This window comes from Phaseolus vulgaris, chromosome 4 (genome assembly GCF_000499845.2).
Source record: "Phaseolus vulgaris cultivar G19833 chromosome 4, P. vulgaris v2.0, whole genome shotgun sequence".
NCBI classification, from domain to species: domain Eukaryota; kingdom Viridiplantae; phylum Streptophyta; class Magnoliopsida; order Fabales; family Fabaceae; genus Phaseolus; species Phaseolus vulgaris.
The window spans coordinates 10,894,332-10,919,653 of NC_023756.2; the positions used below are offsets into that span (position 1 = coordinate 10,894,332).

Consider the following 25,322-nt stretch of genomic DNA (forward strand, 5'->3'; position numbering starts at 1 on the left):
AAGTCTTTTAAAAATGACGAGTCTAGACCTAGTACTTCCCACGTTGTTTCTATTTCCTCTTGCTCTAGTCTTACTTTATTTAACAACACTAGCCAACTTAGTACTACACACAAAGAGAATATTTGTCAATCAGATTACCAAACTCTTAAAAATTATTTTCTCATTATGGATAATAAATCATGTTATAACTTTAATACTACTTGGCTAGTTGAATCTCAACTTTGATGCTCATTTACTTTTTTCTGAAAATTCTTGGATTCAAATTTATAGGGATCTAGTTGAGGATCAATAAGTGAAAGCCAAGCTCTCGCTAGGACACTATGTTGATTATTTTTTTATGTAACATTATGTCCTTAAAAGCTTGTAATCTTTCCTTGGAATGACCTGGGCGATTTGATGATAAATTTTTTTACCATGACCATTCTAATAAAATCACTTTCACTTCCAAAGAAAATAAATTTGTGGTTAGTCTTTCACTACCTTCATACATAGTGGAAAACCAATTACAAACATAGTTGAAAATGGAAGAATCTCTATCTAGTGATGAATTAGGTATGAATAAATAAATTATAAAGAAAACCTTAGTAAAGCTTTGCCTAGATGACATGATCAAACTAAAACTAACAGTACTCCTTGGATCAATTTTGTCTACTTGTCAAGTAAGGTGATGAGAATCAAATAAAGGAGGCTTTTATTAATGGAGGAAGAGGACATCCACCCTCACATTTGAAGTTATTCCTTCTAGTCTTCTCAAAATTAAAAGAAGACATAAAATAAAGATGAGGCCCAAGCCCAAAGCCCAAGCCCAAGCCCAAGAAGGCCAAAGCCCAAAGAGCCCAAGTCCATCCCATGAGGGGCAAGGCCAAGCTTTGAAATACTCTTGTATAGTTTTAGGAGGTGTGGTTATTAAATAAAGGAGTGTGAAAATGTAAAATAAAGTCATATTACCCATGTGACTTAGGAGAGTGGTGTAGGTGTAGTTTTTGGGAGGTGTCATAGTAGAAAAAGGTCACACCTCCCATGTGACTTGTTTTTGGTGGGAATTTCAAATGAGTTTATTTGAAATTTCCCACCTATTTTTCAGCACCTTAGGCTATAAATAGAGGTGTTTCCTTTGTAAAATTCAGATTGGAATTAATCTAAGAAAACTCTACTCAAATTTTGAGTGAACTTTGGAGAGCTTTGAGCCTTCTTCTCTAGTCTTATCTTGATGGATCAATGGAGTCCTCAAGTGGCGACATCACTCTCATCTAGGAGCATTCCACACTTCTAGTGGCAAGATCATCCATCCTCCTTCCATCTTCATGAGAATTTCTTCTCTCCTTCCTTTCTTCTTTGTTCTAAACTTGTTGTCTTGTTTTTGGTTCGGTTGTTCTTAATTTTCCAGCACCTATGTTTTGTTCTTTGCCTTTTAAATTCATTTTGTTCGGTTGAAATGTGTTCTTATGCAATTCTGTTCGATACTTCTTAATTCTACCTCTTTTGTTTGGTTCAATTTGACTATAATTGGTTCATCCAAATGAGTTTGGGACACTACAAAAAAAATTACTTTTAGCGACCACCAAATTCGGTCGCTAAAATCACTATAATCGGTCGCTAATCATATCTGCGACCGAAACAGTCACCAAATAAAGATGGAAGCGAAAATCCTGGTCGCAAAGCCGTTAGCGACCGAATTATAAAGTGGTCGCTAATTTGCAACCGACATTTCGGTGGCTAAATCGGTCGCAGGAAATTTGGTCACCAAAATTTAGAAACTAAATTAGCCACCAAAAATTCGGTTGCCAAATTTGTCGCATATAAATTTAGTCACCAAAATTTGAAAACCAAATTAGCAACCGAAATTTCGGTGACTAAATCGGTCGCAGAAAATTTGGTCACAGAAATTCAAAACCCAAATTAGCTACCCAAATTTCGGTGGCTAAATCGGTGGCTGAATTAGAAGGTGATAGCGACCACCATTTTCGGTCGCTAAAAAGAAATCTTTTGGTGACTATTTTGGTGGCTAAATGGAGACTTCTACAGCGACAGATTTGATTTCGGTGGCTAAATAGCCACCAAATCAATTTTCAGTGGCTATTTTTATTTGTATTATTAATACCTATTTAAAATGGGATTTTGACCATTTTATAAAAATATTCAGACCTGCATATAGAGATACTCAAAATTCAATCAAACTAAATTGTAATGAACTTCAAATACATAGTTTAAGAAGAAGTAGTGCTCAAATTAAAGGTAAATCATACTACACAACTAAAACTGTTGAAAACTAGTTAAAAGAGTCAAATCTATGATATAATTCAACATATAACTAATCTTCTTCTGAACTGTCATCTCTACTCTGGTCTCCTTTATGATGTCCACTGGTAGTAGGATCTGAAGAGCCTGATGCGGGATTATTCATTTGAATGTGTTGTAGGATGAGTTGCATCTTCTCATCTTGTTTGCGCATGCGTTCACTTTGCTCTTCATGAGTTTTCATCAATAGCTCCATCTTTTCTTCAAGTGTCCGCTCCTTGACACGTTTTGTCATAAGTTCATCATTTAGCTTTTGAATAATCTCACGCATTTCTTCTATTTGATGGACTACTGGAGCTTGACTTGCAGCAGAGTGAGCACTTGTTGAACTATTAAACCTTTTGCTCAATACACCAAGACCATAGACATTCCCTTTTTTATTTCCACTTACAACAACATCGATGTATATTTCATTGTCATCAATAGAGGCAACATGAGAGTTTTGCGAAGATGCGCTTTCAAGCATTTGCTGTTGTTGGGCTTCTTCTCGACGTTTCTTATATTTCTCCTGAAAATGAAGTCAAATTGATTATTGCGAAGAAAACATATAGTAAAAATTAAACCATAACAAATTTTAAACATACCGCAAGGTCGCGAGTCTTGTCATTGACCCATTGTCCAGTCTTCAATTTCTTTGTTCTTTCTACAACCTCCCAAGCAGTTGGTTGTCGTTCAAGCTCTTTAGTCTACATAAATTCAATAAAAAGATATCATAGATTGTATTTAAATTAAATATAGAAAGAGAAGAAATATAATAATATTACCATTTTCTCAAAGTGAGCTGCGGTAGATATGGAACCACCACAGTAGGCTGAGGCTCCCTTCTCAACAGCCCGATTCGCCTTGGCAATAGCACTCTTGTTCTGGAATTCTGTAGAACTCCAATGCTGGTCCAAGGTTGCTCGAACAAGTTGTGGAATCCAGGTCCCCTTATCTTGACCATGCCTAACTTTACTCATAGCATTTTTAAAGATACAGGAGGCTTTTGTATCAAAAATGGATCTAATGAGTTGGTCTTGTTCCATATCCCACCTATACTCTTTCTGCATGTAAAATAAATTAGAAAAAAAACATTGTAGAAAAATAAAATATCATTTTAAATGTAATCATAACTCAAATTACCTTGAACTCTCCAAACCATCTATCTCTAAGCTCAAGACGAACCTTCTTCCAAGTGGGACTGGGTTCATCATATTTTTGCTTGATGATTCGTGAGATTACATTGGAAGGTCCATTTGCAGGTGAAAAACTATGTTTAAAATATATTGTCAAAATGATATATGAAAATTAGATCATATTTACGAATTACAATTAGATTAAAATATACTTACTCTGCTCTTTCTGCATGAAGCCAGGGTCTTTGATCAACTACATTGCCAGACTCATTGTCAGGTGTAAGAGAGTCTTGTATCGGTGAAGGTTGATTCATAGTTGGCTCTATAGAAAAGGTAGTAGGATTTGATTCTCCTACATGATGTTCAATATTTTGTCCGTGAAGTGTAGGAAGTGGGGCGGCTCCTTCATAAATAGGATGTGTAGACTCCATAGTTGTTGGAAGAACAAACGAAGGGGGAATGTTGGTATTGGGTAAAGATATATCATCAACACGAACACCTCGACCACCACGATTAGGTGGTCTACGACCACCACCTCTACCCCTTGGTGTCATCTGCAAGTAAAAAATATTACATATATAAGATGTAATTAATACAATAATCAAAGTGGATCAATCAATTTTGAATAAACAAATAAAGTAATCATGATCAAAAGACTCAAACCTGATTGTGTTTTCTACAACCAAATATGTCAACCAAATATGTCAGTCATCTTCCCTGTTATTCACTACAATTATGGGAAACCACAATAAAATTAATGTTAAACATAATTTGGACAAGGTATACAATCAATTTTAATGCATGAATTACCGAAGAGGTATCTGTGTGACTGAAATCACTCTCAATGTTATCCTCACTTGAAATGTATTCCTCCTCGTATTGTTCATCTATGTTTGTTTCATTTAGTAATTGTATATCTACTTCTTCTCCCCCCCCCCCATTAACATCAGCAAGAGAATCATGAATGAATTCTGGATCAACATGTAGCACTACTTCAAGTTGTAGAAGCTCATCATCTTGGTATGGAGTGTCATGCTCAACCTCACTTACTGTGTTATCAATGATTCTAATACGAGCTTTTGTTTTAATTACTCCCAACCAACCTTGATGTCCCTCTGGATATTTGGTGTAATAAACTTGCTCTGCCTGTTGGGCAAATATGAATGGATCATATGCTTTATTATATCTCCGTGATTCTTTTACTTGAACGATCCCATAGTTCTTATCTACTTTGGTTCCTATATTAGGAGTATTATCAAACCATTCACACTGGAAGAGAACTACATTCATTATTGGAAAGCCAGTATACTCCAATTGAATAATATTAGACAATATTCCATAAAAATCTGACTCTGATTGACCATTGGTTCCTCGTACATAAACACCATAGTTAGTGGAATTCATGCCTTCACTCCAAAGAACAGTGTGAAATTTGTATCCATTGATAACATAGATAGACCATGATTGAACTTTTCTCTTAGGACCCCATGCTAAGTTAACCAATAATGGATCTTCAATATTATTTTCTGGATTTAGAACCTAAACAAAAGATTATAAATTACACAATGTTTATCTAAAAGTAAAATTTGTATAAAAGGCAAATTAAAAACATACATATTGTTTGAACCATGTAGCAAAATAGGATGAAATGTATTGGCCAATTTGAGCTTCTGAAGCAGTAGGACTAATCTCTCTTAAATATTCAACATAAATACTGCAACAAAGAAATTGATTATTCAAACCTCATGCAACATAATTAACTTTCTTTTCAAATGAGTGAACATTGTCTTACTCAAAGTATGGTTGAACCTCTTCACAGTTTTGAAGAGCATACAATTGGGCAGCATCAAAGTCTTTTTTATTTAGATAATATGTCATGCATTTTCCGATTTCTCTTCCTGGATAATTGAAAATTGAAATAGGAGGAGCACGTGAAGAACCCTCGCCTACTTCAAGATTACGAGGGATCCTAGTCCTTCTTGTTTCAACATGATCAGGATAATAAAATGAGGCAAATGTAGATGTTTCCTCCACCAAGTAAGCTTCACAAATAGAGCCTTCCACCCTCGCTTTATTTTTTACTTTTTTTTTTAGGGAGTGTAAGAACCTAAAAATGAATATGGATGTACATAATTTTAAATATTAAATAAATAAACAACAAATATTATAATAGTGATTAGTAATTTTATACCTCTCAAATGGATACATCCAACGATATTGGACTGGACCACCAACTTTTGCCTCGTAAGGTAGATGAATTGGAAGATGTTCCATGGAATCAAAGAAGCTCGGTGGAAATATTTGTTCCAATTTACACAATAACACAGGAATATTTTCTTCCATAACTCTTAGGTGTTCAACATTTAGTGTTGTCGAACTTAATTCTCTGAAGAAAAGACTAAGTTCAATAAGAACTTTCCAGATTGATTTTGGTAATGCGTCAAATGCAATTGGAAGCAAACGTTGCATGAACACATGACAATCATGACTTTTCATGCCATGTAACTTGCCTTGATTAAGGTCAACACATCTACCCAAATTGGAAGCATATCCATCTGGAAGCTTCAGTTCTTTAACCCATTTACAAATAAAGACTCTTTGGGATTTCGTAAATGTATATGCTGCTTTTGGTTTGATAAGTTTGCCACCACCAATGTCTTTCAACTCTAGCTCTTTTCGATTGCATATTTGTGCTACATCCAATTGAGCCTTGTTTGTGTCCTTAGTTTTTCCTTTGATATCCATCACAGTGTCAAACACATTCATAAACACATTTCTCTCTGTGTGCATAACATCAATATTGTGACGTAAAAGTTGAGTTTTCCAATATGGCAACCTCCAAAATATACTTTGTTTCTTCCAATTATGTTTAATACCATATTCAGGAATATTTGGTTGTTCTTGTAATTCAGTGCAAACTGGTAAGTGTGCAACCCTATTCCAAATGTCAAGACTAGACAAAAGTGGAGGAGGGGGATCAGTCTCAACAAACTTCTTCTTGAATGCCTTTTTATTCTTCCTAAATTGATGATCAGGTGAAAGAAATTGACGATGACAGTCAAAAAAGGATATCTTGTGGCTATGACTAAGATAAAAAGCCTTTGTTCTTTCCATGCATATAGGGCAAGAAAGTCTACCAGAAGTCATCCAACCCGATAACATGCCGTAAGCTGGAAAGTCATTAATTGTCCACATCAAAGCAGCTTTCATCATAAAATTTTGCCTTAGTGACACGTCATAAGTCAATATCCCTTCAGCCCACAAGGTGCATAAGTCATCTATAAGTGGTTGCAAGAACACATCAATCTTATGCTTTGGATTTGAAGGACCTGGAACTAAGATTGTCAAAAACATAAACTCTCTCTTCATGCACATGGAAAGCGGAAGGTTGTATGGGGTTAGGATAACTGGCCAACAAGAATAACTTTTTCCATATTGACCAAAAGGATTAAACCCATCTGCACATAAAGCTAATCTGACATTTCTTGGGTCTTGACTAAAATCTGGATGCATTCTATCAAAATGCTTCCAAGCTTCTCCATCAGATGGATGAGACAAAATAGACGGGTCCCTTTGATTCTCACTATGCCATCTCATGTGAGGTGCAGTTGCCATTGAAGAGTATAACCTTCTAAGTCTAGGAATGATGGGAAAGTACCACATTTTCTTAATAGCAATTTTCTTTTCAATTCCCCTCCTAGTGACTGTCTTATATCGCTCCATTCCACAAATAAAGCAATTAGTTATACTTTTATGACAATGTTCCCTATAATACAACATGCATCCGTTTGGACAACAATCAATTTTCGTACAACCCAAACCCAATTTTTCCACTGACTTCTTAGCTTGGAAAAAATTATTAACCATTCGATGATCTTTGGGCATAGTCTCCCCCATAAGTTGGACCATTCTATTGAAACATCTTTCAGACATATTATAATCAGATTTCAAGCTTAGAGCTTCCAAAGAAGCTGACAATTCTGAGTGATTCTCGCATCCTTCCCACAAGGGTGCTTGTGCAGCAGCAAGCATGTTAAAAAATTTCGAGTTTCAAGATCAGGATTTTCCTCCATGTACTCAGATCCAATAACACTCTCTGGTTGCATGCAATGTGCATTTGAGGGCCCCACATGATCCATTATCATTTGATGGAAACGACCTAATTCTTCTCTTTGTTCACAAGTTCCATAACATGAACTAGCAACATCCACTGGGGGGGATTGTGGCAATTCTTCACCGTGATTTGTCCACCAATAATAATTAGGCATGAATCCCTCTTGATAAAGATCCCACCCAACTTGATCAACATACTTGAAAACTTTACAACTACATTTAATACAAGGACATCTTAACATTTCACCTTGTTCTTGAAACTTTTCTTGACTAATAACATGTTGTAGGAACTCATACACTCCTTCTCTAAATTCCTCTGTCAGATGTTTGTTTTTGTCCAATCTTTTATACATCCACTTTCTACCTTCGGGGATTTCCATTAATGCAATCTGACTACAACAAATTCTTAATGTATACACTTGTTTTAGGAGAGAGAAAACAGGACACTGAATGGAGAAAGTAAAAAATGGATGCAAATATGAAAGTATTGGGTTGACAGGAAGAGAAACATACCTTTGTTGGTTCACTTTGTGACTGATCTTCGGAAGAGGTTCTATTATTTATATAGAGCTGCTGCTATATATATTTTTCCTGTAGACAAGAGAGATGAAGAATGTCATATTGAATAAAAAGATCATTTAAATAAGTAAAACTAGCTTCAGCCTAATAATAAAGGTTTAGTCACCATCATCGAAAACTAATACAAAGTGAGATATAATCAACCATTGATTAGCCATATTGCCAACAGTTTCATCCCGATATCATACAAAAGAATAAGAAAGAAGAAACTACAAACTAAGGAAATGAATGTAGAGGCAAGTTTAGAACACAGGGAAAAATCTTTCACCTTTTATTTTTTAAAGTTCAACCATTAATTTGGTTTAGAACATAGGGAAATGAATATTGTAGAATAGAACATTCGAAAAAAAGATGAATGAGGCTGAAGAAACATTGTAATTAGTCATATTGATGGCCCTATAAATAAAAAGAAGTTATATGGTTGTTAGTGGGATAGGATTTAACGCTAGCGAAACAGAGAAGCATAAACATGTTGTGCGCAGAAAAGGAGCAAAGGAATAGGAATAAACCGTGCATGCACTATGCAAGTAAAAGTGGGATTTTCGTAGATCTTCACTTACTGTTCATTATGAAAGGTTTCTCTTTAGGACAAGGAAGGGTCAAGTGTGGAACGATAGGGCACTTAATTATCAAATCATCAAATAAATACTCCAACAACTTCCTCAAACCAGACATGCTGCCCCTTAATTGCTATATATTAACTCATTTCTCTAACACTATAAAGTCAATAGTATTTTATAAAAGAAATATCATAACAGGTAAAATATAAATATAAAAAGTATTGTTAATTAGATTAAAGTAAACTTATAATGATAAATACACTGAGTATAACACTTTAGTAGGAAAGACGTAACATTGATCACACAATATACTAGAAAAAATTGACATTAATGAACCATCAACTGTTTATATAATCACATTATTTCCAACTCAAAATATAATTTTTTTAATATATAATAATGTTTAACTTTCTCACTTAACGTGACTTACTAATATATAGATAAACATCATCCACATATTTCCGACATAGTGCATGACAATGAAATGTAGTCGTGAGTTTTGATTAAAATAAAATTCATGAGTGGAACATATCCATGCTGCAGCCAACGTAAGCATGATCCAATAAGTATATATTATCCCTTCTGCACGTTTTAAAGACACAACAATGAGCTTAGACTGTTCAAAGATATAATAATGATATTTTAAAGTGATTAATTACTAAATGATAATTCAGTTTTTCTGTTTGATTTAAGATTTTTTCCCAAATATTGATTTCTATAGGGAAATTAAGACAAGCCATTAAATAAAATAAAAAATGACATTTTAATCCATAATATTTCCAACTTTTCTGTTACTTCAACATTTAAACTTTTATTTGTGAGACCTTAGAAAATTGGGTTTTAAGCTTGTTTTAAACAATTTTTTATAAATAATATGACTCCACTACAGAAGGCTACAAAGGAAACAAAGGGCATGATTATAGGCCACAAAAAAGAGCACTGGAGCACTAAGTACTCTTTACAACTGTTGGAACTGGATGCTTCTGGAAATAGACACATCTAGAAGTTGATGCAGCTGGAGATTTGACACAGCTAATATTGGAGAGATAGTGGTCAACCTGTGACTGGATTAAATTGGGGCTAAACTCTAATTGCTGGGAAGGCCCAAGCTAAACAACTTTAACCTTTCTACTCCTCAATGTAATGACAGAAAAAATGAAGCCCAGAAAAGGAGTCAAACGGCCATATCACACATGTAGGGGAATAACAGAGAACTGGACAGAAACAAGCTTCAAATGCACACTAGAAAGCTTGAAAAAGGTTCAGGCTGCAGACTATTAACCTAAGGTTTCACTACCAAACTCACAAATCCCAGAAGCAACTGGCTTTCAAAAAATTTCAACAATGACTATCACTATATCACCAAATTTCAGTTTCCTCACATAACACACTAGATTGGTAGAAGGCAAGCTAATCCATTTGGGGAACAAAACTATCAAACATAGAAAAGAGTTAACAAAACTGAGAGGAGAAATATCCTTTGTTCGTACCTCTGCCTCCGTTCACCTCCGTCTCCGCTCATCTCCGCCTCCGCTCACCTCCGCCTCCGCTAACCTCCGCCTCCGCTCACCTCTGCCTCCGACCACCTTGCAGCTTCCTCCCCACCTTTGCTTACACCATGGACCAATTTTGAGTATTTGGTGCCCTAAGCATCTGCAACTTCAAAATAACTTTGAAACTTAAAAAAAACAAATCTCCAATTTTATCTAATTATCACATTCTTTTTTACTCCTCTTCATAAATAATATTAAAAAATGTAAAATTAAAAAATAACTATTAAATAAGTATTTAAATATTCATATAATAAATGTGGATATTTTAATCAATTAACTATTTTTCATAATGATACATTTATAATTTCTAAGGCAGATACGTTAATAATTTTTAATTAAACAAAAATAATTTAGAAACAAGTGATAAAATTGTTATTAATAAAAGAAATTAATAATTAAAAAATTATTTACAATTTAATTTGGAAAATATATTTATTTTTAAAAATTAAAGTTATTTTAAAGAAATCATTTTATTTAAGTTTAATTATATAGTGTAATCTATTTTTTTTAAAGGATTAATTTTATTAATAATAATATTGTGTTATATAATTTTATTTAGAATTTTTATTTGAGCTGCTATTATAAAAACAATATTTAATAAATTTTATTTAAATTTAAGAAATTACAAATATAATTGACACATATTTTTTAAATAGAAAAAGAAATTAGTAATACAACTAATTATTTTTTAAAGGGATGAGTACGCATTAATATTCAAAGTGTATGTGATCCTTCTATAATTTTTTAAATATAAAAATGAATTATTATTATTACTATTATTATTATTATTAATATTACTAGTAAAATAAACAATTATATTTAGCGACCAAAAGAAATTCGGTGGCTAAAAAATAAACGTATTTGGTGGCTAATTCAGGGGTAAAAATAAACAATTATATCTAGCGACCGAAGCAAAATCGGTGGCTAAAACATAAATAAATTTGGTGGCTGATTCGGTGGCAAAAATAAACATTTATATTTAGCGACCAAAAGAAAATCGGTGGCTAAAAAGTAAGAATATTCGGTGGCTAATTCGGTGGCAGAAAAAAGCAATAAAATTTAGCGACCGAAATAACAGCGGTGGCTAAAAAATAAACATATTCGGTCGCTAATTCGGTCGCAGATATATTTTTCCTAAGTTATTCGAAACAGCCACCACTTTAGCGACCAATGGTTTTGTCACTCTCATGTTCGGTCGCGGATTTGGTCGCAAAACTAACTAACATAATAAATAATTCATTCGGTCGCTATTTCGGTCGCAGATTTGACACTACAGTTATTTGGTGGCTATTTCAGTTGCAAATTGCGACCACTAATTTTCGGTCGCTAAATTCGGTGACTAAATTGTTATTTCCTTGTAGTGGGATTTGGTACTAGTTTTTGGTGAGTTCTTGTCTTAGAACAATGATCCAACTCTAAGAAAAGTGCCTCTATAATGTCCAACTCAAGGTGATTCCTAAGAAGGTCAAGAACCTTTCTCTATATGGCTAGTGGAATCACATCATAAGGGGTACATAGACCTTGGAAGCAAGGTTCTTTCTTGTATTCTTATTTTTAATTTTTCTAAAAAATTATCATATGTTTTACCATTTCATTGTCTCTACATGTTAATTTTTTTTATCTTGTAGGAGGATAATCACAAAGCACAACAATAAGGTGGCACCTTGAACCGAATCTGAGGACAAATCCTTTTGAAGGTGGGGACCCTGATGGAGGACCATCCTCACTTCCCAAACCATTACACACATAGCTAAGAGTAGAAGACCAACCTCAAAGATCTACTGAATAAATCTTTGTCTTAGCTTGTATAAAATGTAAAGGGTAGAATAAACTTTTTTTCAAGCTTTGTATTTTTGGGCCATTTCTAGAGTAGGATACATCAAAGGTACTCTAAAAACCCTCACTTGACATTCACACAAAGGTTTCTAGAGCTCCTCCTTGAGCATGGGATGATACCTTCAAACTCCTAACCTTCACCATAGTTAAGTTAGGTTAAATAGGGTTATGGTAGCGTAAGGGACACACTACCTTCATCTTTAGAGCATATAAATAAGTGGCTCATGACTTGTAAACTCATATTTGGAATCATTTGAATGAGAACTCTGGAAATTGAGACCTCATTCTATCCCAATTTCCCCTTTGTTAAAGTACCTTTAAGCCTAGTGAAACCCAAGGAAGGATGCCTAGCCTATTCCTTGACCTAACACCAAACTTACACCATATCATTATCATTTCACTTCTAAGTTTTGGTGCAACATTCATCAACTTCTATTTCATCCTCATCTTCAATCCTCCAAGGCATAATTGGAATTGCATCACAAACACTCCTAGATAAGATAATATTATTTGGAACACATCCACTGTCGAATAAGACTAAATAATCTTTGCAATGTAGCCATTCCTGACTAAGAAAAAGTATTATTTAGAACATAGTAACTCTTGGCTAAAACTGAGTATTATTTGAAACATAACCACTTCTAGCAAAGACTGGGTATTCTTTGAAACACAACCACTTCTAGCTAAGACTAAGTATACTTTGGAACATAGCCACTCTTTTGAGGTGAAATCATTTGGTTTGGTACAACGGATTTCTATCATCGAAAATTCAAATTACTCATGCAGATGTCATCGCACTTTTTGGTACGATGGAATTCTATCAACTGTCGTTATTCGTAGTAGTGATTAAGGTGTTTTGTACTAGTGTCTCCTCAATAGAGAAGATTTTACTCCAATGAAGGCTTGTCACTCTCTCAATGGAGAGAATTAGCACTAATAAGGTGGTGACACTTGTCACACTCTCATTTGAAAGGTTTTGAGAGTCTTTTTCTTATAAATAAGAGTCTCTTATACATGTTTTTTAACTTTGAGTAATAAAATGATGTCCAATTTGAGACACTTTTACTTTTTTAAAGTTCTCTCTAGAGTTTCTTCTTGCTAGACAATTTTCTAGACTCTTCCTAGTAGTGTTGGCTTAACCTCACTCTAGAAACTAAGTGTTGGCCTAACCTCACTTAGAATCACTGTCATAATTTTCATCTCTTCTAAATTTATACAATTCTTCATGCTTCTGAATAATGTTCATCATCCGTAGAAGATATTCAAAACAAAACAATGAAGAAAAAGATCTACAAATGAAATGCAAGCTATGATTGTATCATTTGGTAATCAGAGCTTTGATTGACTAATGAATTGTTGCACATTCAACCTCAATTGTCTCTTAGCTCCCTCCTATTTAGCAATTTTATGAGTGTTTTAGCAGGGATTCTCTTAGAAGTTTGCCTCACATCTTCTAAGCATATTTTCCCTATTTCATTTCACCTTCATCCACAGTTCAACTTTAGCCATAAAAGTCACAAATCTGCCCTATGTGATTTGACTTTAGGATTGCACATCTTTATAGGTTACTCTTTTTTTTATGATTTTTAGATTAACAATTATGGTGAGAGACCCAAAGAAGATTCCCACTGAACACGAACTTAACCAAGTGGTTAAGTAAGTGTGAAAGTTCACTTCTAGAGGGCAAAAAGAAAACACAATTATATGGTAATTTAGATGATGATGGGCAAAAATGAAAAATGCATAAGAAAAAGAAAACACAATGACATAGAGAATGGAGAAAATTGGCGAAAAGAAAAGGAAGAAAAAAGGTGAAGAGATGAAGAAAGCTTATGAAAATGAGAGATTGTCACGCCACTTGGAGGATGGGATACTCCAAGATGAGTGGTGTAGAGCCGCCACTTGAAGGTTTTTACTTCCACTTAAGAGTAATAAGAAAAAAAACAAGAAAAACTCTATTTGAATTGAACAACATCAAATGAAATATTTCATGAAAAAACTCAAAAGAGATTTAAGAAAGAAAAGCAAATATTAAGGTAAATTTTGGAAGACACTCAAAAGTAGTCCTAATGATTAGATCTAGATTATGAGTACTAAAACAAAATTAAGAAATAAGTTGAATCAAGAACATGTAAACAAACACAACTAAAATTTCAATAGAAGTTAAAATGAAAATAAATTCACTCAAAGATGCTTCACAAACAATCAAGTCATAGAATTAACTAGAAAAGCAAGTAAGTGCATATAAGAGTGTAGTGTATGGTATGATTTGTTTTAATCTTTGTCTTTTGGAATGTTTCGACCTATGATTTTCTTTTCAATTCTTAATTTTTTTTTGTTTTTTCAGATCTTGAGGCCATGTCTTTCATTTTTCTCCACTTGAATTTACAAGCAATTAACATATTTCGCTCAAATTCAACTCCAAATCAACTAGCAAATGTTTGTGTTTCATATTCAAGAAAATGAATCAACTTAAAAATTGAAGGAAAGTGACTTAGAATGTTTCAAGCTACTGCCAAGTATTTAAGGACATTTTTTTTCCAAAACTTTTCTTAGAAACTAAAAGCAAAAGGAGAACTCAAGAAATTCAAGCTAAACATTTTTGTTTTCATGTTCTAGACTTAGGAAAATTGTGCAAAATATTTAGGATTGCTTTTAAGTAATTTATGAACAAGCAAATGAACTAAACAATACTCTAAAATATTTTAAGAAATTCAAAAGTTTAAAGCTATGTAAGACATATCAAAATTGGAATCAAACTATGCCAAATAAAACAAGCAAAACATGTTATATAGTTTCCTAGACTCATGCAATTGATTCAAGAAATTAAATCAATTAAGAACAAAACATTAGGAAAATAAACTAACTTAAACTCAAAGAAAATATGAGCAACACAAAAACTAAACAACAAGAAAAGAAAGGAGGACTTATCTCTTTTGAAGACCTCTCACCCAGCTTTGGTACCGATTGATGGAAAAACACTTTTTTCCCAAGCAACGAGAATAACATTTTAAAATTTCCAAACTTCTTTAGAAGTTAAGATTTTCATCTTTCAGGGGAGGTTCATTGGAGAGAATGAAGAGAACATTATTCATTTATCACCCAAATGAACAATAAGAAAACATTTAAACTATTTAATTATCATTCAAGCAAACCATAAGTGTACAATGGAAAAAATTGTCTTATTTATAGATGCATAAGCCCTTTTCTTTTTCATATCCTAGGGAATGTGAGACTAAAAAACAAGGTCAAATGCATTGCAAAGTTAGAAAATTCAGAGCCCCAAGATGGAAACAAGGCCTTTACAAAAATGACCTAAAAATGACTTATTATAGGTGCTGTGAGACTTCTACTATTCACACTCTTCTCCTCTTGTGTTTGGTCAAATTTGAGCATGATTTCTAGGATTCTTTGGCTAATTTTTTAAGCACAAATCAAAGTCAAAAGGAAGCTAACATATGTCTCTACAAAAACCTACAACAATTACAAAATAATTTACACTTATACAATATCTACAAGACTAAAAACGGAAGAAAATCTTAGTATTTTACTTTTCATGTGTAGAGTCTTCCTCCATAAGATTTCATATTCTTCTTTCCTCCTAGCCAAAGATGTGGTGACTAGATGCTTTCTATCATAGACCGTTGTTAATCTACCCAAAAATCATAAGCAATTAAATGCAAGAAGGTATTAAAAAAAATATCGAGCCTGACAAAAAAAGATTAAAGATAATACTAATAGTAAAAGGTTTTATGCAAGAAGGAGTAAATTATAACAAAAATTTCATCACTTATGATAAAATATTGTTTGATAAGAATATTATCAATCGTTAGTCAATACAATCTAATGTTATAACAATTGGATGTCAAAACAAATTTTCTACATGAAAATTGGGATAAGATTACCTAAGGAGGTTAAAAATAGAGAAAAATAAATTATTTGTAAACATATGTTATTATTTTGTGAAAAAAAGTTCGTAACATCTTTAACAAACTTCAATTCTACTTATTTTTTTTATAAGTTTCCTTAAAGATTTAATATAAAAGTTCATTTTTAATGAAATATCAAATTTATATTACAAAATAGATTTAATATAAGAGTGAATTTATTATTTTTCAAAGATTATTATTTTAAGTTTAAAAAAAGTGGTGGAATAGTTTTTTTTTTTCAATTTTCCAATTTTAAAGAGTTATAATATTTTTTTATAATAGTGGTTTTATTATTGTTTTTAAAGATATATTTATTATTTTAAGTTTTAAAATAGAACTGGAATATTTTTTTTCCATTTTTAAAGACTTACAAACACAATTTTATATATTATTATGAATGTGTTCATTTAAATATTTTAATCAGATTTATAAATCTTCAAAATAATATATTTAACAAATTAAAGGAATGATTTCTTAAAAGTAAAACACACATACTTTGTTGAAGTTCTTTTATCATAGTACCAAATATAAATATTTATTGTAAAATCTCTATATTCATAATTATAAAATAATTTAGAAAACCCTTTCAGGGGTACAATACAGTAACTAGTTATCACAAATGTGCGATCATCATCCTTTCTTCGTTTCCCAAACGTGGCCCCATTTTGGCTTCGGTTTTTCATCACTTAGTTTCAAGATATCGCCTCAAACAACCTCTGTCTTTTAACATCATCGAATCCAACTACTAAGAAGCCCTTATGCAACATAACCAACTTTTCTAAACTCCAACCACCCTATCTGTCTATCTATTCCATCTTCTTTAACTACAATGGTAGTAACTAAGGCATTGTTGGCCCCTCATCCACACCCTCTATGTTCCCTTCCAGTTTCTACCAAAACCAGAGGCCTCACCCTCCACCATGTAGACCCTTTGGTGAGGTTCAAGTTGGATCAGAGAAAGCCAAGGAAACATGTGGCTCATGTGTCACTCCATGACCCTTTGGTTTCTTCTTCTGCTCTTGCTGACTTCTTCATCCACCAACACCAGCAAAACCCTTATAGTCTTGTGTTCTTGGCTGATAGTGTGGGCTACTCTTTGGCTAGCTATTACACTTCTTTGGGTCTCTTTGTAATCTCTGTGCCTGGCCTTTGGTCCCTCATTAAACGTTCTGTGAAGTCTAAGGTAATTTCCATGTTTATTTGCTAGATTTTGTTTAAGAAATGCTAGCAAAACTTTTTATTTTTTTTTATTTTGTCAGTGCATTTCTTTCTTTGATTCCTTACACATACTTGTAATTTGCGTTAGTCCTTAATTAACTGTTTTAGTCTCTACAATTTCTGATGAGAAAGACTAATACAGATTAAGAAACATGTTTGGAGAAACACTAAATGACTAATTTTTAAGATTAGGAGCCAGAACATAGAAAATGTACAAATAAAATAATAAGATAAGTAATTAAACCTACCAAAAATTACAATTTTATACGTCTTATTATCTCATATTTAATAAACCCTGTTTCTGATTTTTTATTTTTTTTTCAATCAATTTTAATGCAACTAGCACTTTTTTTGTTCAGGTTGTTGCCTATCTTTTTGTTGCATTGACTATTTTGGTGTGTTTTGGTGGATGGGGAAATAGATTGTGCAGAAGACGTTTATAGGTGAAGGTGAAAAGAAGGCACCGAATCAGGTTGCTGGGGAGATTTTATCGTTTTTCACTCGTAACAACTTTGCAGTGACTGATAGGGGAGAGACAATCACGTATGTTACTGTCTCATTCTTGTATTGTGCATGTTCTTGCTTGCTTTGGAATTTTCTTGGTACCTTTCTTTCTATCAGTCTATAATTAGGAAACAAAATGTATAACTGTTTTTGAAAAGGAAAGGGGGCTGAAGTTTGTCCCAACAAAACTCAATCACATTTGGAAAGTGCAGTGGTTTTCCTTTTATAAAAGGTTCTCACAGGAATTATGAGTATGCTTATCAGAGTTGTTTGTTTTAGGGAAACTTAAGCATCCATGTTAGTTCCTAATAATAGAAAGAGTTTAATTTTCATGAACTCTTGTATTTTTACATTATTAACCAATGAAAATTCATCACAGTATTGACTTTAGGAATTGTTATTATGATAGTCAACAAACTTGTCATGTATGATAATGTGTGATTATGTATGATAAATATTTACATGTATTCTAAATCTCTTGCTATTCATATTCAATTCTGATGTGTTCTTAAACACAAGAATTCACCTTTTCCAAGTTCACCATTGGAGCGGGTAGGAGGTGTTTGCTAAAATGGAAGAACGGTTCTTATGTAAGAATGCGCTCTTAATAATTTTATTGCTCAGAATAATGTGGGAACAGTTCCTGTTGAGTTTATTGTTGGAAAAAAAGTAGCATAGTTTTTAATTTTGGAGATGCATTTTTCTTACTTTCCTTCTTTTTTTTTACTTTTTCTTTTCTGAGATTTCCGAGCTTCTATATTTTTTATATTATGTGAATACTTCATGTCTTCCTTACAGATGCTTTGTTGTGAGCAAGCTGAAATGTTGAACCTTTTTCCCTTGCAGGTTTGAAGGACAGATGGTTCCAAGCAGGGGTCAAGCTGCACTACTAACTTTCTGCACTTGCATCAGCTTGGCAAGCGTTGCCCTTGTGCTTACTATAACCTTCCCAGATATTGGCAACAACTGGTTTTTGATCACCATCTTAAGTCCACTGGCGTAAGTGATTACACTGAAACTTTACACTACACTTTATTTTCCTTTTCATTATGGTTACTGTGTTTTTGTGAGGGAGGTTTAGCTAAGAGTTTGCTGTTATTGTCTTGCTATGCTGATACTCAAATACATTTCGGGGTTAATGCAGAGGCGTTTACTACTGGACTCGAGCATCCAGAAAGGAGCAGATTAAAGTGAAAATAATAGTTGCCGATGATGGAAAGTTATCAGAGATCGTTGCCCAAGGTGATGATCAACAGGTCGAACAAATGAGGAAGGAACTCAAATTCAGTGAAAAAGGAATGGTGTATGTTAAAGGCGTCTTTGAAAGATGAGCTATTTCTTCAGGCGGTAGAATCAGAATGCTAAAGAATATTTTGTATTTGACAAAAGCTAATAATCAAAATCATATTAAAAATGTTATACATGATGCGAAATTTTATATTCCTGAACTTGTCATATGCTAAGCAAAAGCCTGGCGATTATTGATACAAGTCTCGCCAAAAGGTAACAGTTACAATTTCCAAGTTACACAAACCAATTGCTAAACACCCTCAAGTACTTTAAGTTAAAAGACTTCTTTAAGGCACATTGTAACATTATCCAAATGTATTAAAAAAATTGTAAACTCGTCTCATTTGTATGCAGAACCAACATTTTCAACCAATCAATAACTTGTTCTCATCCAAGAAGGAATAGGTAGGAACCTCCAGGTTGTATGGTGCTGGTCCCTTCCTAATTCTGCCAGAAATATCATAATGTGATTCATGGCATGGGCAAAACCACCCACCAAAGTCACCAGCATTTGGCAATGGAATGCAGCCCAAATGTGTGCAAACCCCAACCACGATGAGCCATTCTGGATCCTTCACTCTATCTGCATCCTGTTGGGGATCACGAAGAGATAGCACATCAACACTGTTTGCCAGCTTGATATCGTCCTCTGTTCGGCGCCTGATGAACACCGGTTTTCCACGCCACTTAACGGTCACTGTAGAGCCAGGCTCAATGCTGGAGAGATCAACCTCAAGTGAAGCCAGAGCAAGAACATCCTTACTAGCAGACATGCTAAGCACAAACTTGAGGACTAAGAGACGGACCAGAGAGGCATAAGCAAACCTACCACCTGTAAGGACAAAGTAAGCAAATGCCCTCTTGCTAGGGTCACCTGGGGGAAACCTCTCATGGTTGTGCTCATCATAGACAATCGTAGAAGTAGGGTTCTTAATAGCAGCAATAGTTGCTGGAATATCAGGAATAATGCTGTTTTTTTCTGTGTGGATCAGTGATTCAGTAGTAAAACCTAGACAAAATCAAGTTACATCAGTCAATTCAGTTCTTTAAAGTTAAAAAATAACGAGTTAAATACTTTTTTAGACATCAAGGGGAATTGTTTGCTTTTAGTTCCTAAAACAGAATTACATTTTATGCAAATGTTGCGAGTGTGGTTCCTTCACTTAATACCTGAAATATATTATTTCTGTAAATGACACACCAAATCAAACATTTTTTTTATTTGTATAGACTACAAACATATTTAACCCAGAGGAATTAGAGTATGAATTACAAGGCAAGAGGTATGGCTCAACCTAGTTGAAGAATCCAATGTACAAAGACTAGGCATAGGCACAATTAAATACCAAAAAACTAAACCCCAAATTAAAACAATAAGCTTCCTACTTTTTATTAGTAAACTATAGACAATAAAAAGATAAATACTATCAACACTCATTCTCATTAGCTATCGTAGACACTCTTTTTATTGAGGACATGTTTGGATTAACTTCTCAATAAGCACTTCTAGTAGAAGAGAAAAAAGAAAAAATATGCAGAAGTTAAAAGTAAAATTTGGAGAAACTACATAAATATGGAAATATTCATCCAAAGAAGCCCCTAACTAATTTCACCAATAATTTAGTAGTTTTTAATATAATTCAAGCAATAAAAATAGGGCGTTAATAAAATGTATGTTGGTAAGGTTTTAGCAAAGGATCAGCAACGGCCACTGTAGACACAATGTTACGTTGTGTGACTGGAATTGCAGCACCCCATCAACTATACTAGAGATTTTTTTAAAAGTCAAAATTAACTTGTAAACAAATAAAAAATCCAAATTTGTAGAAGCTATACTAGAGATTTTTCAGCAAATTAGTTTACATATAAACAATCAAAATTTGTAGAAGCTACAACAGAAAACTTAACGCAAATTTGCTTACACATAAAGTAATTAACATGAAATCATGTTTTTTTTCTGACATAAGAGTCGTTAGCAATAAGTGAAATAAAAATAATTTGGAAAGAGTAAAAAGAGAGGGGAAATGGTAAATCGGAACCTCTGAAGGGAAGAAGGAAATTGGTGAGGTGAGAGGAAGGCAGGGATCTGGGATCATGAACGACGACGTTTGGGGAGAGAAAAGCGGAAGCAGCGTGGTAGGGTCGGCACGAGGGCGAAGAGAGAGAAGAGAGTCTCTTTGCCGTGAGCCTGAACATGGTGTTCTTCCTTCTTCCTCTTCTCTCAGTTTTGTTTTTTGTTGCAGAAAACTGGGAATGGTAAAGTTGAAGTTGTAGAGAGGATTGGAGTGTCTGGTATGGTGACTTTTCCAATTAAGAGGGAAAAGGAGAAGTCAGAACCGCTCCTTCAATGTCGGCTTCTTGTTTATTTTTATTTGTATCTCTCTAATTTTCGCAGGATGCTGCATTCGGGTCCTATTCATCTTTTTGGGCCTAAACCTTGTCTTAAATATGCACCTCCATAGTTTCATGTGCACTTCTATTAATCATGCTTACATTTCTATATTTTAAGTGAAAAGTCTATCTTACCCTTAATGAAATAAAAAAACGACTCTTAGGCACTTGCACTCTGATAAGCTTCATTGAATGATAGCAATGTGCATTAGACGTTCAACATCTACAATTTAAAATATATATTTATACTCTGAATTATAGAATTTGAAATATATTTTAATGACTATTTTAAATTGTAAGATTTAATTTAGAAGTTATTTTTTAATTTAGAAAATGATTTTCGAATTCTATAATTTAAAAATTTAAAAATACAAAATTAATTTTTAAATTATATAATTTGAAAGTCATTTTTGAATTTAAAAATAATTCTTAAATTATAAAATTTGAAAGTAAAATGATTTTTAAATTATAAAATTTAAAAGAATATTTTTTAAATTACAATAAGTACGGGAGTGTAAAAGAATATAGAAATACAGTATGAAACTATGGAGGTGTTGGAAAAAATTCCCAATTAGAAAATCCAAATTGTCTCTTTAATGTGACTATTACTTCTTTTTACTCTCATTACTCACTTACCATAACGTTGTTGTCATTGTTATTTTTTTATGTGATGGATTCAAGAAATACATGATTTTCTTATTATGTAACTTAGAAATTATTTTTGTCTATGTAATTTTTTTTAGATTGTGTTGATTATACAATTTATCTTGGATTTCACCATCCCAAAGTTAAAATATAATTTCTGGTTATGTAATTTAAAAGTTTTTATATAAAAAATAACGTTTAGATTGTATAATAAAAAATATTTTTTTTCATGTTAATTTTTTTTCATGTTAATTTTTTTTCTAAATTATCCATTCTGAAATTAATTTTTTGATAAACTAGAAATGTGAAATGGATATTTTTGTATTTATAGAATACATAAAAAAGTTATGAGGTAAAAAAGAAATTCACAATTAAATAAGTGTTGTTTCTTGTAATTTGATGCTTTCTTCCTAATTCTCGGTTAATTTTGAGGAATGTTAAAAATATTTTTCATTCAAAATTTAGATTAATTAACTCAAAATATTTCTTACTGCAGAATATAAAAACAAAGAAATTAAATATTATGTTCTGAATGATAAACTTTAAAATTATTTATTTATAATATTGTTCAACAATTTAAATTTTACAATTCCAAATAAATTTTCTAATTGAAGAATTCAAAACCCTTTTTTTGACTTTTAAATTAGTTAATTTATAATTATTTTTTCACTTTTAATTGATCAACATGGGAGTTTGTTTTTCTATCAAAATATCACATTATTTTTTTATCCAAAAGTTCACTTGGACAATATGAAAAAGAAACCACATCAACCAATTCTAAAGAGAAACTCCATCTTTGTACAATTTCAAAGAGATATAAAACCACAGAACAAATAGGTATCTGAATAAAATGGGAGTGTACTAGAAAAATATAAGGGTGCAGGAAGTAATACCTATTAATTGATTTCAGTATAAGAGTATAAACATGCCCACTCAGACTTTTGTCAAGTGAACCTCGTATATACTGTTATAATTATTATTAATAGGTTTAAGTTCGATTTATTTACTTATTATTACTTTTTTTAAAATTTTAATCCGACTTGTTTAAAAATATGATTTAACTTATTATTAAAAAATAACCAGTCAACAAAATCTAAGAAAGATTATAGAAATATATTTATAACATAAATAAATTAGTGATTTACAATATCCTACTTATAATCAAATATACTTAGTTTCTCTATGTATAGTAATAGAACATAATCAATTTCGATTATTAAAAAAATATATTTATTGTATTCAATATTACAAATTAATTTGGAAGATGCAAAGCGTAATAGAGACGAAAATCGAAATAAAGAAGATTAAAACAAACCAATCCACAGGATTCAAGAACCAAACAATCCTCTTGCCGTAATTTTCTAAAGCTTTAAACCTAAGTTTGCACAATTAACATATTCAATTAATTCATATTCAGTTATCAAATTGCCTATCTTTCCATATCTTTCCATCAGACTTTAGACTTTAGAGCACAATTAAACTATGCTTTGAAGTATGATAGAACATAGGTCTGTGGGCTTTAATTAAGTCCATAAGCTTAGTAAAAAAAGTCTAAACTAAAACAAGAAAAAGCTAATCCTCATTGGTTCTTTAACAAATATGCCTCAACCTTTAAAAAAAAAATTATAAAAATACTCCAAATTCAACAAACTACATTTTCATTTTGAAACTCTTGAAAAATGTAGAATCCAACGTAACTAGAATCAACCAAAATAATATTTGCAAAAAAGTTATGACAAAAAAAGTAAGAAAATATCATATAAACAAAAAATACAAAATTATGGTAAATATGTACAATGAACTCAATTTATTACTACAGAAAGGAAATTAGCTAAGAATTGCAAATAAAGCATATGGAAAGTGCAATCAATGTAAAATGAAGTTATAAATGTGTGTACAAAATATGTGTCATCAATTAGTTGTTATAAAATTGTATACATTCATTCAATTCGTTTATTTTTTATTTCACTTAATTTTATTTTTTAATTTATCTTTTCTTCTCTTACATTGTATAATCATAATATTTATAATAAATAAATTAATAAATTTTGTTACTTATAAGTGAAATTATGGGTTAATAATGTTGAACATTGGCTTTGATGTCTCCAAATCTACGTGGATTGCTTGAAGACTTTGATGATGGGTTTCTGGATGTGTTTTGGGTAGTTTGAATTTGTAATCCACTCATAGAATTGATCCAAAGTTATTTGATTTTAATCCTTTTGAAAAAGATGTATTTTCAAAGAGAAGCATAAAAGCAATCTGTTGATTTCTCGTTTTAATCGGTTGTTTTTCTCTCAGCTTGTTTGAAGGGTTTTTAAATTGTTTGACTTTGCTGTCAAACCAATTCAATCGGTTGTTTCGAAAAATCAATCGATTGTTTTTTGAAAATCCTTAACAAAATTTAGTTTAATTGATTCAATATGTTTTGTTTGTTTTAAAACTGATTTGGCTTTTGCATTAAATATTTTTAACAACTGATTGGAGTATAAATAAGTGGTTATATGCTCCTGGTTGTTATGGATTCAAATTAACACTTTCAAAAGCAGATTTTCCAAGATTGATTCAAGCTTAGGATATTTTTCTAAGTGTGAAATAGGATTGAGTCTTGTATTCTAAACTTTGATCTTGTGATTTACCCAGGTGTATTCTATTCCCTTCTTTCTTGATAATTGTATTTTTGTATTTGTGTTTCCAAGAAGTGTTGTGTGTTATTGAGGGGATCAAGATCAACATTCTTGGTGTGGTTTTTGCCAAGGAGTGGTGTGTGTTCTTGAGGGGTTCAAGATCATCACTCTTGGTGTGTGTAGCTTGTAATCTAGGGTTGATTACATAGTGAATTCTTAGTGGTTTATGAGGATTGGATGTAGCTCAGGTGTTGAGTGAACCAGTATAAACTTTATGTGTGAATCTCTCTATCCTTACACTCTTTAAATTGCTTTAACTTTGTTTTTATAAAGTGCTGATAAAAACAATCGACTGACAACCGATTGATTTTCTGCATCAAGCTTAAAAACAGTTTTATATTTGGTTGGACAAATTTTCCATTGATTAATTCTTCATAGACTTTCACTCTACCTTCAATACTTGCAAAAATATTTCAAAAATAATTCACCCCCCTCTTGTAGCCCTATAATTCTAACAATAATAATAAGCTATTCATAAATTTATAGATTTTGTAACATCACAATTAGAATTTTCCTGTCTAACAAGGAGATGTTTGTGGGCATTTTTTGTGAAGGGACTGGGACAATTAGTGAGTCTCTTATATAGTGAAAATTACACATGTTG

At 32.3% G+C, this 25,322-nt stretch overlaps 3 protein-coding genes and 1 long non-coding RNA gene across 4 annotated transcripts; 1 reads left to right on the top strand and 3 right to left on the bottom strand.

Moving 5' to 3' along the window:
• Nucleotides 1-2,158: 2,158 nt before the first annotated feature.
• LOC137837249 (uncharacterized) lies at nucleotides 2,159-3,575 on the bottom strand. Its single transcript, XM_068646201.1, has 4 exons — nucleotides 3,421-3,575; nucleotides 3,063-3,341; nucleotides 2,883-2,984; nucleotides 2,159-2,806 (listed from the first exon to the last, which is right to left on the bottom strand). The coding sequence occupies exons 2-4, from the start codon at nucleotides 3,321-3,323 to the stop codon at nucleotides 2,312-2,314; spliced, it is 858 nt and encodes a 285-aa protein (XP_068502302.1). The 5' UTR covers nucleotides 3,324-3,341; nucleotides 3,421-3,575; the 3' UTR covers nucleotides 2,159-2,311.
• Nucleotides 3,576-3,758: 183 nt separating this feature from the next.
• On the bottom strand, nucleotides 3,759-8,133 carry LOC137837250 (uncharacterized). Its single transcript, XR_011085401.1, has 3 exons — nucleotides 8,040-8,133; nucleotides 4,077-4,140; nucleotides 3,759-3,967 (listed from the first exon to the last, which is right to left on the bottom strand). It is a non-coding gene; the product is annotated as an uncharacterized lncRNA (long non-coding RNA).
• Nucleotides 8,134-16,585: 8,452 nt separating this feature from the next.
• LOC137837251 (protein COFACTOR ASSEMBLY OF COMPLEX C SUBUNIT B CCB1, chloroplastic) lies at nucleotides 16,586-19,126 on the top strand. Its single transcript, XM_068646202.1, has 4 exons — nucleotides 16,586-17,166; nucleotides 17,623-17,744; nucleotides 18,552-18,704; nucleotides 18,850-19,126. The coding sequence occupies exons 1-4, from the start codon at nucleotides 16,813-16,815 to the stop codon at nucleotides 19,034-19,036; spliced, it is 816 nt and encodes a 271-aa protein (XP_068502303.1). The 5' UTR covers nucleotides 16,586-16,812; the 3' UTR covers nucleotides 19,037-19,126.
• On the bottom strand, nucleotides 19,065-21,413 carry LOC137837252 (cytochrome b-c1 complex subunit Rieske-4, mitochondrial-like). The gene is made up of 2 exons (XM_068646203.1): nucleotides 21,035-21,413; nucleotides 19,065-20,004 (listed from the first exon to the last, which is right to left on the bottom strand). The coding sequence occupies exons 1-2, from the start codon at nucleotides 21,189-21,191 to the stop codon at nucleotides 19,361-19,363; spliced, it is 801 nt and encodes a 266-aa protein (XP_068502304.1). The 5' UTR covers nucleotides 21,192-21,413; the 3' UTR covers nucleotides 19,065-19,360.
• Between the last annotated feature and the right edge of the window lie 3,909 nt (nucleotides 21,414-25,322).

Coding starts and splice junctions, on each gene's coding strand:
- LOC137837249 (XM_068646201.1), bottom strand. CDS start 3,323: ATGGAACAAGACCAACTCATTAGATCCATTTTTGATACAAAAGCCTCC. Junction 2,985..3,062: donor CAGCTCACTTTGAGAAAATG/GTAATATTATTA, acceptor GAATTTATGTAG/ACTAAAGAGCTTGAACGACA. Junction 2,807..2,882: donor ACAAGACTCGCGACCTTGCG/GTATGTTTAAAA, acceptor CTTCATTTTCAG/GAGAAATATAAGAAACGTCG.
- LOC137837251 (XM_068646202.1), top strand. CDS start 16,813: ATGGTAGTAACTAAGGCATTGTTGGCCCCTCATCCACACCCTCTATGT. Junction 17,167..17,622: donor AACGTTCTGTGAAGTCTAAG/GTAATTTCCATG, acceptor ATGGGGAAATAG/ATTGTGCAGAAGACGTTTAT. Junction 17,745..18,551: donor GATAGGGGAGAGACAATCAC/GTATGTTACTGT, acceptor TTTCCCTTGCAG/GTTTGAAGGACAGATGGTTC.
- LOC137837252 (XM_068646203.1), bottom strand. CDS start 21,191: ATGTTCAGGCTCACGGCAAAGAGACTCTCTTCTCTCTCTTCGCCCTCG. Junction 20,005..21,034: donor TTTCCTTCTTCCCTTCAGAG/GTTCCGATTTAC, acceptor GATTTTGTCTAG/GTTTTACTACTGAATCACTG.